This window comes from Lutra lutra, chromosome 16 (assembly GCF_902655055.1).
Source record: "Lutra lutra chromosome 16, mLutLut1.2, whole genome shotgun sequence".
NCBI lineage: Eukaryota > Metazoa > Chordata > Mammalia > Carnivora > Mustelidae > Lutra > Lutra lutra.
The window spans coordinates 34,520,337-34,533,159 of record NC_062293.1 but is presented as its reverse complement, the minus strand read 5'-3'; the positions used below and the strand labels follow the sequence as shown (position 1 = coordinate 34,533,159).

The following is a 12,823-nucleotide window of genomic DNA, read 5'->3' as shown; positions in this document are numbered from 1 at the left end:
AAAAGTATAGAAAGATCTGAAACTCATTCATTCATGAATGTACCTGATATTTCAGAATAACTGTTATAAATCATTGGATTGGCTGAGCTCAAACATCATCTACAATCCTATAGCAAACAGCCAAAAAACTTATTCTACAGAAATGAAGTTAAATCATTCTGGATAGCACACTGCAACAGCTTGATGGACCACATACAGCACCTACCTTCCTTCTCCCAAGTCTTACCACTACAAACTAAAGAATCAGCTAACTAGAAAAGAAATTGACTAAAAGAATTATTTTCCTCATAATGTGAAGGAATTCTGAAACTGAAAAACTTAAAACTATATACCTAAAAACCTAGTAATTTTGTTCAGAGTTTAAGATTTAAGTGTAGTAAAAATACTGTGCACCTTGAGATTTCTAAATTCAACTGACAATGATGTATATAATGTATTTTTTAAACTAAGAAACTAAGCAAAAAATGTGGAGGAATATAAAGTAAAAGCATTCAGTATTCATTAGATTTTTGTTGTGTCAGAGATAACCAAAAAGTATGAAAAAGCAATTGTAGGTGTTTTGAAGAACCCTCTCTATTCAGGGAACATGCTGAACACTCCTCCGTACAGAGTCTAGGACATAATTATATGCATAAGGGGAAAAAAGCATGAAAGTTATCGAAGAAAATTAGGATTATGTCAAAAAGACATAATTAAAAATCCACATTAACCTGTTAACAAAATCAAAGACATTATAAGAAAAGGAAATCACAGAATAATATCCCTCAAGAATATAGATGTAAATCATTAACAAAATATTAGTAATCCAGTAATTTATAAAAGTATAATACATCATGACCAAACGATAGCTGTCCCAGGAATAGAAGGTAGAACATTCAACAGAAATCAGTATTATTCATCACATTAACAGAATAAAAGAGAAAACCATATAGTTATCTCCAAAAGTACAAAAAAACATATGGCAAAATTCAACACATAATTCATTATAAGAAGGTTCAAAATGCAGACTAAAACTTAATTTGATAAAGGACATCTATGAGAAACAACTAATATCATACTTAATGATAAAAGACTGAAAAATTTATCCCTGCAACTGGGAACAAAGCAAAAACATTAATTCAATATTTCTATTCAATAACTATTGAAAGTTTTAGCCAAAGTAGTAAGAAAAAAGAGATTATTCATAGTAAAAATGGTCAACTTTACAATGAGGGGTCAAAGCTGATCATCACCTCCTCAATCTCAACTAATTATTAAAAGTGAAGAACAAACAGACATTTGTCTTCTGATGTGACACAATACAAAACAACACAGCACCACTTACAAAGTATTCTCCTCAAATATTTTGAGCTTGAGGTGTGCCTCGGTGCCTCAGTGGGTTGAGCATCTGACTCTTGATTTCAGCTCAGGTCAAGATCTCAGGGTCCTGAGACTGAGCCCAGTGTCAGGGTGTGTGTGCTGGGCGTGGAGCCCGCCTAAGATCCTTTCTCTCTCCCCCAACCCACAGCTCACACATTTGCTCTCTCAAAAATAAAATTTAAAAATTTTTAAAAATTAAACATGAATACATTAAGCCTCTAGATCAGCACTGTCCAACAAAACTTCCTGTAATAATGGAAATGTTCTATTTGGCTACTGAGGACCTGATATGTGACTAGTTCAACTGAGAAACTGAATTTTTAAGTGTATTTAAATCCAAATACTTTAAATAGCCACTAGTGGCTAGAACTGGACAGCACAGCTCTACAACTAACTTCCATTTATAGAAATGCAAGGGATAAAGGAAGAAATTAAATGACACACTTAAAGTACAGGTTATAATATATATGAAAAACTGAGAAATCCAGAATATGGAACATTCCACAGGATAACTGACATAGCTTTTCCAACCAAGTCAATGGCATAAAAATGGTGTAGGGGATTACAAGAGAGACCTAGAAGACTTAACCAAATGTAAACTTCCTGTTCAGATCCTTGTCAAAACAAATCTACTACAAAAAGATATTTCAGAGACAAATCTGTAGACGGTATGAGATGATACTAAGAAAATACTATTCTTTTTATTAGGTGTGATAATGAAATTACAGTTATGTAAGAAAATAATAAAATATTAATAGATAATTAATAATAAATTACTAGAGTTGTGTACTGAAGGAGTGAAATGATACTTAGTATTTGCTTTAAAAATTTTCAGCAAGGTGTGCCTGGGTGGCTCAGCTCGTTAAGCACCAGCCTTCAGCTCAGGTCATGATCTCAGGGTCCTAGGATCGAGCCCCACATGGGGCTCGCTGCTCAGCGGGGAGTCTGCTTCTCCCTCTTCTTCTGCCCCTCCCTCCTGCTAGTGCTCTCTCGTTCCCTCAAATAAATAAATAAAATCTCTAAAAAAAAAACTTCAGCCAAGAGTACAGCATAGGGGAATGCCCAAATAAAGTATTACATCTTCACAGTATTATGGAGTAGTATAAACTTAACTCAGAGGAGGGTCCATATATGTTAACATAGAAAAATACCCATGATAACTGTTTATCAAAAAAAGAAAGCTGCAGAACAGTATATATAGCATGATGTCATTTGTATGAAAGAAAGTAGGCAGATCTGCAGACATATATGAGAGGAAATTAAGTTTTTAATTTTATTTCATGTGCATTATTTGAATTATTCAAATTTAGCATTTAAAAAATTTTTAATAAAAAACTGGTCATTAAAAAACAAGCAGTAGTTTATTCCAATGTAGAATAATCCCTTCTCTGATCATCCTGTCTTTGAATACTTTCAATGACAAGGCCCACATTACCTTATAAGGAAATGCATTCCATTGTTAAATAGCTCCAGTTGTTAAAAAAGAATTAAAAAAAATTTTATTTAAGTAATCTATCCCCAGTGTGGGGCTCAAACTCATGACCCCAAGATCAAGAGTCCAGACAACAAGCCAGGCACCCTGTTAAAAATTAATTTATGCTAAATGGAAACTTCCCTTTTGTGTATCTTACAGTCATTGGTCCTAGTTCTATTTCTAAAGTTCTGCTGTCTAACAATGATATCTACAATCACATGTGACTACTAGAAACTCAAAATGTGTCTAGTTCAAATTGAGATGTGCTTCAAGTGTAAAATGTAAACCAGTTTTTGAAGACATGAAAAAAAAGATGCCAAGGATCTCAAAGTTTTATACTGATATGTCAAAATAATCATTTTAGATGAATCAACTTCAATAAAATGTTAAAATTTTTACAAGTCTTCAGTAGAAGAGGTCTAAATGAAGTAAATGTAGTAAGTAAATATGGATGGCTGCTACATAAAAGTACACAGTCCAATTTTCTTACTTTTCTACATGTTTGAAAATTTTCCCAACAGAACAAGGTAGAACTAAAATGCAAAAAACAACAACACAGAAAATAACTGGGGCAAGATTAACATGTCCAAAGGTCCTTGTCTGTTCCATAAAGAAAATGGACATAAAGATTAACTTTCGATTTGACAGAACACAATGCAATAAGGAAAACAGACATAATGATTAACTTTCAATTTGACAGAAAACAAATGCAATAAATGTTTGATTCAACTTACAGAAGAATTAAAATAGAGTAACTTCTAAGCCAGGTTAAGAAAAAAAGGACAACAGTCAATAATCAATAATAACAGCAAGAAAGGGAAAGGAAAGCAAAGGAAAAAAACAAAACACAGGAAAAAAACAAAACAGAAGAAGGCAAGAATAAGTAGATAGCATGACCGTTTTTATTCATTTAATAACTATTCAAATATTTTAGTGTCTACTACAAAAGTCCTCAAAATATGGTTCACACTCTTTCAGGGGTTGTTTGTGGAGGTCAAACCATTATCATAATAGCATCAAGACATTACTTGCCTTTTTTTTTTTTTTTTAAGATTTATTTATTTGACAGACAGATCACAAGTAGGCAGAGAAGCAGGCAGAGAGAGAGGAGGAAGCAGGCTCCCCGCTGAGCAGAGAGCCCGATGCGGGGCTCGATCCCAGCACCCTGGGATCATGACCTGAGCCAAAAGCAGAAGCTTTAACCCACCGAGCTACCCAAGCGCCCCCATTATTTGCCTTTTTCATTATGGTGATATTTACAATGAAGTTACAAAAGCAAGGGACAGTAAAACTGCTGGCAACCAAACATGAATCAAGACAGTGATACTATTAGTAGAAGTACTATGTTCTTTACCAACATACTCAATTTTTTTAAAAGTCAGTTTCACTTAAGAATATCCTTCTGAAGATTAAAAAAGTAATCTTTAGGGTCGCCTGGGTGGCTCAATGGGTTAAGCCTCTGCCTTCAGCTCAGGTCATGATCTCGGGGTCCTGGGATCGAGCCCCGCATCAGGCTCTCTGCTCAGTGGGGAGCCTGCTTCCCCCCCCCTCTCTGCCTGCCTCTCTGCCTACTTGTGATCTCTCTGTCAAATAAATAAATAATCAAAATCTTAAAAAAAAAAAAAGTTATCTTTATTAAATTCAATCTTTGCATATACAGCTTTTCATATTCTACGTAAAGAAATAGGAGGAGCACCCAGCTTGCTCAGTTGGCAGAGCATGTGACTCTTGATCTCAGTTAGGGTCATGAGTTCAAGGCCTGCCTGGGGTATAGAGTTTACTTAAAAAACAAAAACTCATGGGACGCCTGGGTGGCTCAATTGGTTAAGCAGCTGCCTTCGGCTCAGGTCATGATCCCAGCGTCCTGGGATCGAGTCCCAATCGGGGTCCTTGATCATCAGGGAGCCTGCTTCTCCCTCTGCCTCTGCCTGCCATTCTGTCTGCCTGTGCTTGCTCTCTCTCCCTCTCTCTGACAAATAAATAAATAAAATCTGAAAAAAAAAAAAACTCATTAAAAAAAAAAGGAAATACACATAAAGCATTTCTGCCACATATTAAAAACAATGGCTGATTTAAGGGAAAGTCCTTATATATTTGAGTTGCAAGCTAAACTAGGCATTTTTTTCATAGAACACTGTTTTCATTTAAAAAAACAATAATTAGGGCACCTGGGTGACTCAGTGGGTTAAGCCTCTGCCTTCAGCTCAGGTCATAATCTCAGCGTCCTGGGATCGAGCCCTGCATTGGGCTCCCTGCTTAGCGGGGAGCCTGCTTCCCCCTCTCTCTCTGCCTGTCTCTCTGCCTACTTGTGATCTGTCAAATGGATAAATAAAATCTTTAAAAAAAATTTTTTTTTAATAATTAAATAAATAAATACACCAATAATTAACTGATAAACCTTAGTTACCTAGATTTGGTTATCTGGCAGACGTGGTTATTTGGGTCTCAAAAATGAACAAAAGGAGTTTATCACTTTAAGGAAAAACAAATAATTAAATTTGAGCTTTTAAGCAAGACTGAGAATTTGGAAATTTTATCTGCGACAATAAGCTTCACAACTTTCCAATATTAAAAGGATTTTTCTAATGAGATCACTGGCGATATGAACAAACGCAAATTTTTTATACCATACAACAAAATGTGTTAACATTCAAGAATCCACATAATTCAGTGACTTCATATTTACCAAATGATGAATTTTCCAAATCACGCATAAGTAAAAGATTCATCTAGTTATTATGGAATACAGGAATGTGATTAATATGGCTTCAGATTATACATTTAAACTAATCTTTTAGAAACCACCACTTGTCAAACTTTGGTGTAGTATCAAAGCATATCCTCAATTACCTGATAAAGCTATTAAAATAAACTCTTCCCCTCTTCCAATTGCATAGCTTTGTGAGGCTGGATTTTCTTCACATACTTCAACTAAGACAACATACACAGAAGACTGATTGCAGAAGGAGATGAGAATCTGGGTATCTTCTATTAAGCTCAATACTGAAGAGATTTGCAGAACTGTACAACAATGCCACTCTTCTAGTATTGTTTGCTTCACAAAACACAACTGATTTCTTTTTTTTTTTTTTTAAGATTTTATTTATTTATTTGACAGACAGAGATCACAAGTAGGCAGAGAGGCAGGCAGAGAGAGAGGAGGAAGCAAGCTCCCTGCAGAGCAGAGAGCCCAATGCGGGGCTTGATCCCAGGACCCTGAGATCATGACCTGAGCCGAAGGCAGAGGCTCTAACCACTGAGCCACCCAGGCGCCCCCACAATTGATTTCTATACAAGTCTCTTATTCATGTTAATGTGTACTGGGTTTATTGGGGTTTTTTTAAATAAATTAAATAGAACTTTAAAATTTAACTAAAATATGGGGCATATTAACATATATTATTATGTTAACATAATATTATGTTAACATATATTATTTGTTTCAAATAATATATTTGACATATATTATTAACATATGTCAAATATGTTAATATTTATTAACATATATTATTTGTTTCAGAGGTCCAGGTCTGTAGATTTATCAGTCTTACACAATACACAGTATGAACACTTTCCTTAAGGCTAGTCTCCTCTAGAGGAACGTGGGTGGCTCAGTTGGTTGAGCTTCCAACTTTTGGTTTCAGCTCAGGTAATGATCTCAGGCTCCCAAGATCAAGCCTCATGTCAGGCCCCCCGCTCTTCTCTCTCTCCCTTTCTAAAAATAAATAAATCTTAAGGGGGGGGAAGCTAGTCTCCTTTATAAAAAACAAGTGAATTTCATAAAAGAACTCAACTAATTTGGGGAATTGTCCCAAAAAAGAAGTTGTGTTCTTAAAGCAAAATCCAACAGAAAGATTCCTTTAGATTTGTTTTCCTACTGATAAAGTTCCTAATATTTTAATGTTAACATCTGAAATTTATTGTATCACTTTCTATTTATATAGCTTGCGTAGAGCTAATTTTCTTAAGAACACTCTATCACACTAAAGCTTAATTTCAATAAATATGCAATATTTAATCTCATTAATAACTGAAAAAAGCCAATTTAAAACAATTTTATGCTTTTCATTCACTCTACTAGCAAAAAATTAATTTTAAGGACTGTTCTCAGATCAGTGAAAGCACAAGAAAAACGAGCACTTCTTATATAAAAAGTGGGAATAAAGTTGGTAGGATCTTTTTGAATTTGCAAGTATTTAACAGCCCCCCCTCACACAACTCTGTATCACATCACCCACCTAACTTTTTTCCTCTTAGCACTCACCACTCTTAAAAATCTAAAGATTAAAAATTCTTATTTTAATAATTATCTATCCCATTACTGTATAGGATGCATAATAGCAGGAGCCGTATTCATGACTGTATTTGAGCTTAGGACATCTATCATAGAGTAAGTGTTCAAAAAAAGTCTGATAAATAATTGACAGTCCTAGAAGTATTATTTTTTTTAAAGTAAACACAAACAAAAACTTTTGGAAACAACCTATTTGTCCATCAAACCCAGAATGATTATATACACTATGGTACTTCAGTGGAATACCAAGAAGTTTTTAACAATAATATGGCAGATCTACAGGTAACTAGAATGGAACGATCTGAGGCACATTAAATGAAAAAAATAAGCTGTCAAATACATCCGTATCATATTTTTGTGTTGAGAGGAAAAAGACATACACAGAATTACAGAAAAACTATGGAAATAATACCTAATTGGCCAGTAGTCAATTCTAAGGAAAAGTAGTAGCATTTGGAAAGAGACTGATAGTGGTCAAGGGTAACTTCAGCTCTATTTGTATAATTTAAATCTTCAAATCATACATTACATACTCATTCAAATTGCTTATATAACTATGCATTTTTTTCCTTCAAGTTGATTTCTAAGAGAAATCAACATGTTGTTCAGGGTCCAGTCCTGTGTCTTACCAAGAGGAAATCTACTATAGAGAATCCGTTACCCAAAAAAAGAGGAAAATGAAGCAACTCACAGATTACCAATAGCAGAGAGCTTCTGTGACTTCTTGAACTAAAAGGGTAGTAAAACGAAATAGTATCACCAGATCAAAGAAGCGTGGAATGGTGTTAGAACCACAGTGTGATGTCTTCAGTGGTAAACTGGACCACGGAAGAAGGGGCCATTAATAGGACAGAGAAGTGCTGCTGGAGTTGGCTCAAAAAAAGGGGTAGAAAAATACGCTGGCTTCTTTCCTCATCTCACCCACCAATCTTCCGTTAGCACCTACCATTGCCAAATCCAGAAAGCAGGCTGGTCTAGTCAAATAATCACATTGTACATTTTAAACTCTCACAATGTTATTTATCAATGATATCTCAATAAAGTTGGGGGGTGGGGGCAATAACAAACACATGTAGAAAGCAAAGGACACTAGGAAATGTAATCCCTTGCAACACAGAACAGAGCAGGGAAAAAGCAGGAGAGATCTGACAGCAAACTGGCTGACTAGCACAGTCAAGTTATCAAATGTGTGCCCTACTTCCTATGTTCTATGGCAGCAGATGATACACGTGGTGGCTCAACATCTATTTTAAGCCTTATTTAAGAATTAAGAGAACCTGATTTGAGGGAAGTGAAGGAGGAATTAGAGGTACAAAATGCAGTAATGGGGGGAGGGGCAAGTAAATTATTAGAAACACTGTTACTTCCTAGAGGAGCAAATATACCAAAGTCAGTCACATGTATAGATTATACAAAATTTCATTATATCAAATCTCTCTATACCTGGGAGGAATTTCTGGAAATATGAGACACAGTAAGTTTTGAAATATAAAAGTTCAGCTTAGAAGCCAAGAATTTAAACTTAAACTTATGTTTACCAATATGCACTTTGAGGGTCTTCCTCTAAAACCATTTTAGGGGTTCCTGAGTGGCTCAGTCAGTTAAATGTCTGCCTTTGGCTCAGGTCATGATCCCAAGGTCCTGGGATCGAGCCCCACATCAGGCTCCCTGCTCAGTAGGGAGTCTTCTCTCTCTCCCTCTGCCATTCTCCCTTGCTCATCCTCTAATAAAAATCTTAAAAAGAACACTTTTAAAACTAAAAAAAAAATCTTAAAAATAAATAAACAAAACCATTTTAAACAAATATACTTAAAACTTGCATCTTTCAAAAAAGAACAAAACAAAATCTAGGTTAGGAACTAAAGAAGAAGAGCTGCTTGATAAAAATGCCAATATTGAAAGAAAAGCCTAATTTCATTTAAGCATTCTACTGATTTTAGACTAGGAACTGGTAAACTTTTTCTGCAAAGGACCAGATGGTAAATATTTTAGGCTCCGGAGACCATGTAGTCTGTGCCACTACTACTCAACTCTGTGAAAGCAGCCACAGTTCACATGTAAATGAACAGATGTGACTCTGTTCCAATAAATCTTTATGGACATTAAAATTTGAATTTCATGCAAGCTTCACATGTCACAAAATATTTTTTTTTATTTTTTCCAACTATTTAAAAATGTAAAAATCATTCTCAGCCCACAGGACATATAAAAACAAGCAGTGAGCCAAATTTGGCCAATGGATCATAGCTGCTGATCTCTGGTCTCAAATAACGTCATGGAGCTCTACATTTGAAGATTAGGTTTGGGTCGCCTCTGTCCAAATGGCTATGATGTTAAACTATTTTAAACTATTAAACTATTAAACTATTAAACAACTTGTCAAGTTGTTTAATAAATGCAGTAATGGGGGGAGGGGCAAGTAAATTATTAGAAACACTGTTACTTCCTAGAGGAGCAAATATACCAAAGTCAGTCACATGTATAGATTATACAAAATTTTTAGACAAGTTTTTAACACAGTTGTCAGACTTCAAAAAACTATACAGTCTTTAATGCAAAGAATCTATGTAAGTACATTTAACCTACACAAAAACAAACCAGAACACTTGAGAGTCTTTCACGGTATTCTTTTTTTTTTTTTTTTTTTTTTAGGATTTTATTTATTTGAGAGAGAGAGAAAGAGTGCGAGCACACACAGGCAGGGGTAGAGGCAGAGGTAGGGAAAGAAACAGAACTCCCCTACTCCACCCAAGCTGAACAGGGAAAGAAACAGACCTCCCCTACTCCACCCAAGCTGAACAGCCCAATGAGGGGCTCAATCCCAGACCCTGGGATCATGACCTGAGCCAAAGATAGCCGCTTAACCGACTGAGCCACCCAGGTGCCCCTCTATCACTGTATTCAATCAAACAAAGCTAATATAAGAAAAACCTTGGCCCTAACATACATGCACTCCATTCCTTTGGCTCACATCTGTGGCAAAAGAGTAACCAACTATTAGCTCACAAGTTCTGGTAAGGGATGTCAGGGATATTATTTGTTTACAAGACTGCAAAAGCATATGATCTACCTTTCATTTTAGAATAAAATAATAAAATCTAGGCAATATAATCCAAATGCCTCTGATAACCAAATCTCAAAGTCTCCAATACAGAAATACAACTGCCCAAAGAATTTCAAGTTCATCCATTCTTCTACTAATCTTTAACCAATATAGGCTATGAGAAAGTTTGTATTTTTACAGTGCAGCTTCAATCCCTTGTAGAATCGTTCCTTCTGAATCTTATTTCAACATTTCCCTAGACTTTGCACAAAAGGATGTTAAAAGAAATTGCTGGGTAATACCTAATACCATATTTACTATAAAAAGGATTGCAAGGGGCACCTGGGTGGCTCAGTCGTTAAGCGTCTGCCTTCAGCTCAGGTCATGATCATAGGGTCCTGGGATCAAGCCCCACATCAGGCTCCCCGCTCGGCAGGAAGCCTGCTTCTCCCTCTTCCACTTCCTCTGTTTGTGTTCCCTCTCTCACTCTCTAATACATACATAAAATCTTTTTTTTTTTCTTTTTGAGGGTAGGTAGCTATTTTTTATTTAAAAAATTACTGACTACTGACTACTTGCTGGGTTGTTTTTTTTTTTTTTTTTTTCATATTTTCTGACACTTTTTTTCTTTCTTTATCACTTTATGCACCACATCCAGTGCTCCATGCAATACATGCCCTCCTTAATACCTACCATGAGGCTCACCCAGCCCCTACCTTCCTTCCCTCCAAAACCCTCAGTTCGTTTCTCAGAGTCCAGTCTCTCATGGTTTGTCTTAAATAAAATCTTTAAAAAGGGGGGCGGGGAGGGAAGGACTGCAGAAATTTTCATCTAGTATATCATCTATCACCTTTTTGATGAGAACCTATGGAAGAAATTTCTCAGGCACAGTGCCATCTATGAACTCTTTTCTCAAGAGACTTACGTGTCTTTTACCTTATAGATACTACATATACTATACTCTGGTATAAAATTCTTTTATTTAGCTGTAAAACCAAGCCTTCACAGTTCAGCTCTGGTAACTGTGTAAAGACTATGGCACACATTTGTATGTACTTCTATAATCAGCTCCAAGTCACTGAATTTTTTTTCCCCTCAAATTTTTCTTTTGAAAAAAATCCTCACAAATTGTGCTTAGGTTAAGCTAGCTCGAAGTGAGACCTAACTTTTCAACAGCATAAGACACTATCACACCCACATATATAAACATTCATCAACAGGGGGGAAAAAAAAAAAGCAAAACTACCTCAAACAGCTGCAGTTTGTTCTTTGTGTGGCTTCAACAAAATCCCAGGATGCTACTTTATCAGGTATCTCTTCTTCAGACAGACCACCTGATGAAGCTGAATATTTCCTCCTAAGATTTGAAATTATAAAATTCATTAGAAATCATAAGGTTTTCTATAACCATGAATTAAGCATTAAAATTGAAGTTCAAAAGTCAGACTTTTAAAGTCATACAAATGACTCTATACTTTAAATATCTATGTGCAAATAACTACCAACATGCAGTATTTTAAACTTGAAAATGAAAACACGTACTTGTTCTGTGCTCTGTTCATATTGCATTCTTGCCAAACTCTATCCACCACATGATTTGCTAATTTTCTGGGTATTTTCCCACCATGGTGGTTAGTACTATCAGAGTTGAAGCCATCAGACACTGAAGAAAATTTGACCCACTTCTGGGCAGACTGAGGATCAACTGAAAACAAACAAAAAAGAATAGGCTATAGGAGAATAAAAGTACTTTTAAAGTAACATTATTTGGGTTTGGGCTTGGGTTTTTTTTTCTTGTTAATTTGTTATGCAGTGTATTCCACAGTTATCTGATTTGCCTCCATATATTTGAAGCAAAAAGCATGTTACTTTACTTAAAATACAGAAAGCATGGGCGCCTGGGTGGCTCAGTGGGTTAAAGGCTCTGCCTTCAGCTCAGGTCATCATCCCAGGATCCTGGGATCAAGCCCTGCATGGGGATCTCTGCTCAGCAGGGAACCTACCTCCCCCATCCTCACTGCCTGCCTCTCTGCCTACTTGTGATCTCTGTCAAATAAATGAATAAAATCTTAAAAAAAAAAAATACAGAAAGCAAAAAATCCAAACAGAGGATGTAAACTTGGTGGTAGTGTTCTATCAATGCTAACTCCCTGACTTTGAGGATTAAATGGTAGTTATACAGGAGAGTGTTCTTAAATTTGGGAAAAACACTGAGTCAGTGGGCATAATGGGGCATTGTGTCTGCAGCTTGTTCTCAAATGATTCAGAAAAAGACCAATGATAATAAATGTATACATCTAGAGAGGGTGATGGAACCAATGCTAACAGTTTGGAAATCTGGATGAGGGAGTTCTTTGTATTATACATGGAAACTCTTCAGTAAGTCTGAAATTATTTCAAAATAATTACAACAGATTTATAACTAGTGTTAATGAAACAGATTAATACATACCTGTTTGGACTTCCTCAGGAGATGTAGGTGGTGTAAGAGTAACTGAAGATATAGCAGGATCTCTTGTGGAAGCAGGCACTTGGTGGACACCCAAGCAAGAAGCTGAACAGTGAGAGGATCCCACAGAGCTAGGAGTAGGAATGTCTGACTGAGGGACTAGAACAAAGCATGCTGGGTAGATCATTCGGACACCAGCTGAAA

The 12,823-nt window shown here is 35.9% G+C and overlaps 1 protein-coding gene across 2 annotated transcripts in view; it reads right to left on the bottom strand.

The window, feature by feature from the left end:
• MED13 (mediator complex subunit 13) overlaps nucleotides 1–12,823 on the bottom strand; it is a 105,577-nt gene that overhangs the window by 55,499 nt on the left and 37,255 nt on the right. For both annotated transcript variants that reach the window (XM_047706011.1, XM_047706012.1), the window contains exons 6-8: nucleotides 12,623–12,817; nucleotides 11,713–11,875; nucleotides 11,417–11,527 (exon numbers count right to left, since the gene is read on the bottom strand). In XM_047706011.1, coding sequence (XP_047561967.1) covers nucleotides 11,417–11,527; nucleotides 11,713–11,875; nucleotides 12,623–12,817 — 469 coding nt within the window. The remainder of the gene's footprint in view (nucleotides 1–11,416; nucleotides 11,528–11,712; nucleotides 11,876–12,622; nucleotides 12,818–12,823) is intronic.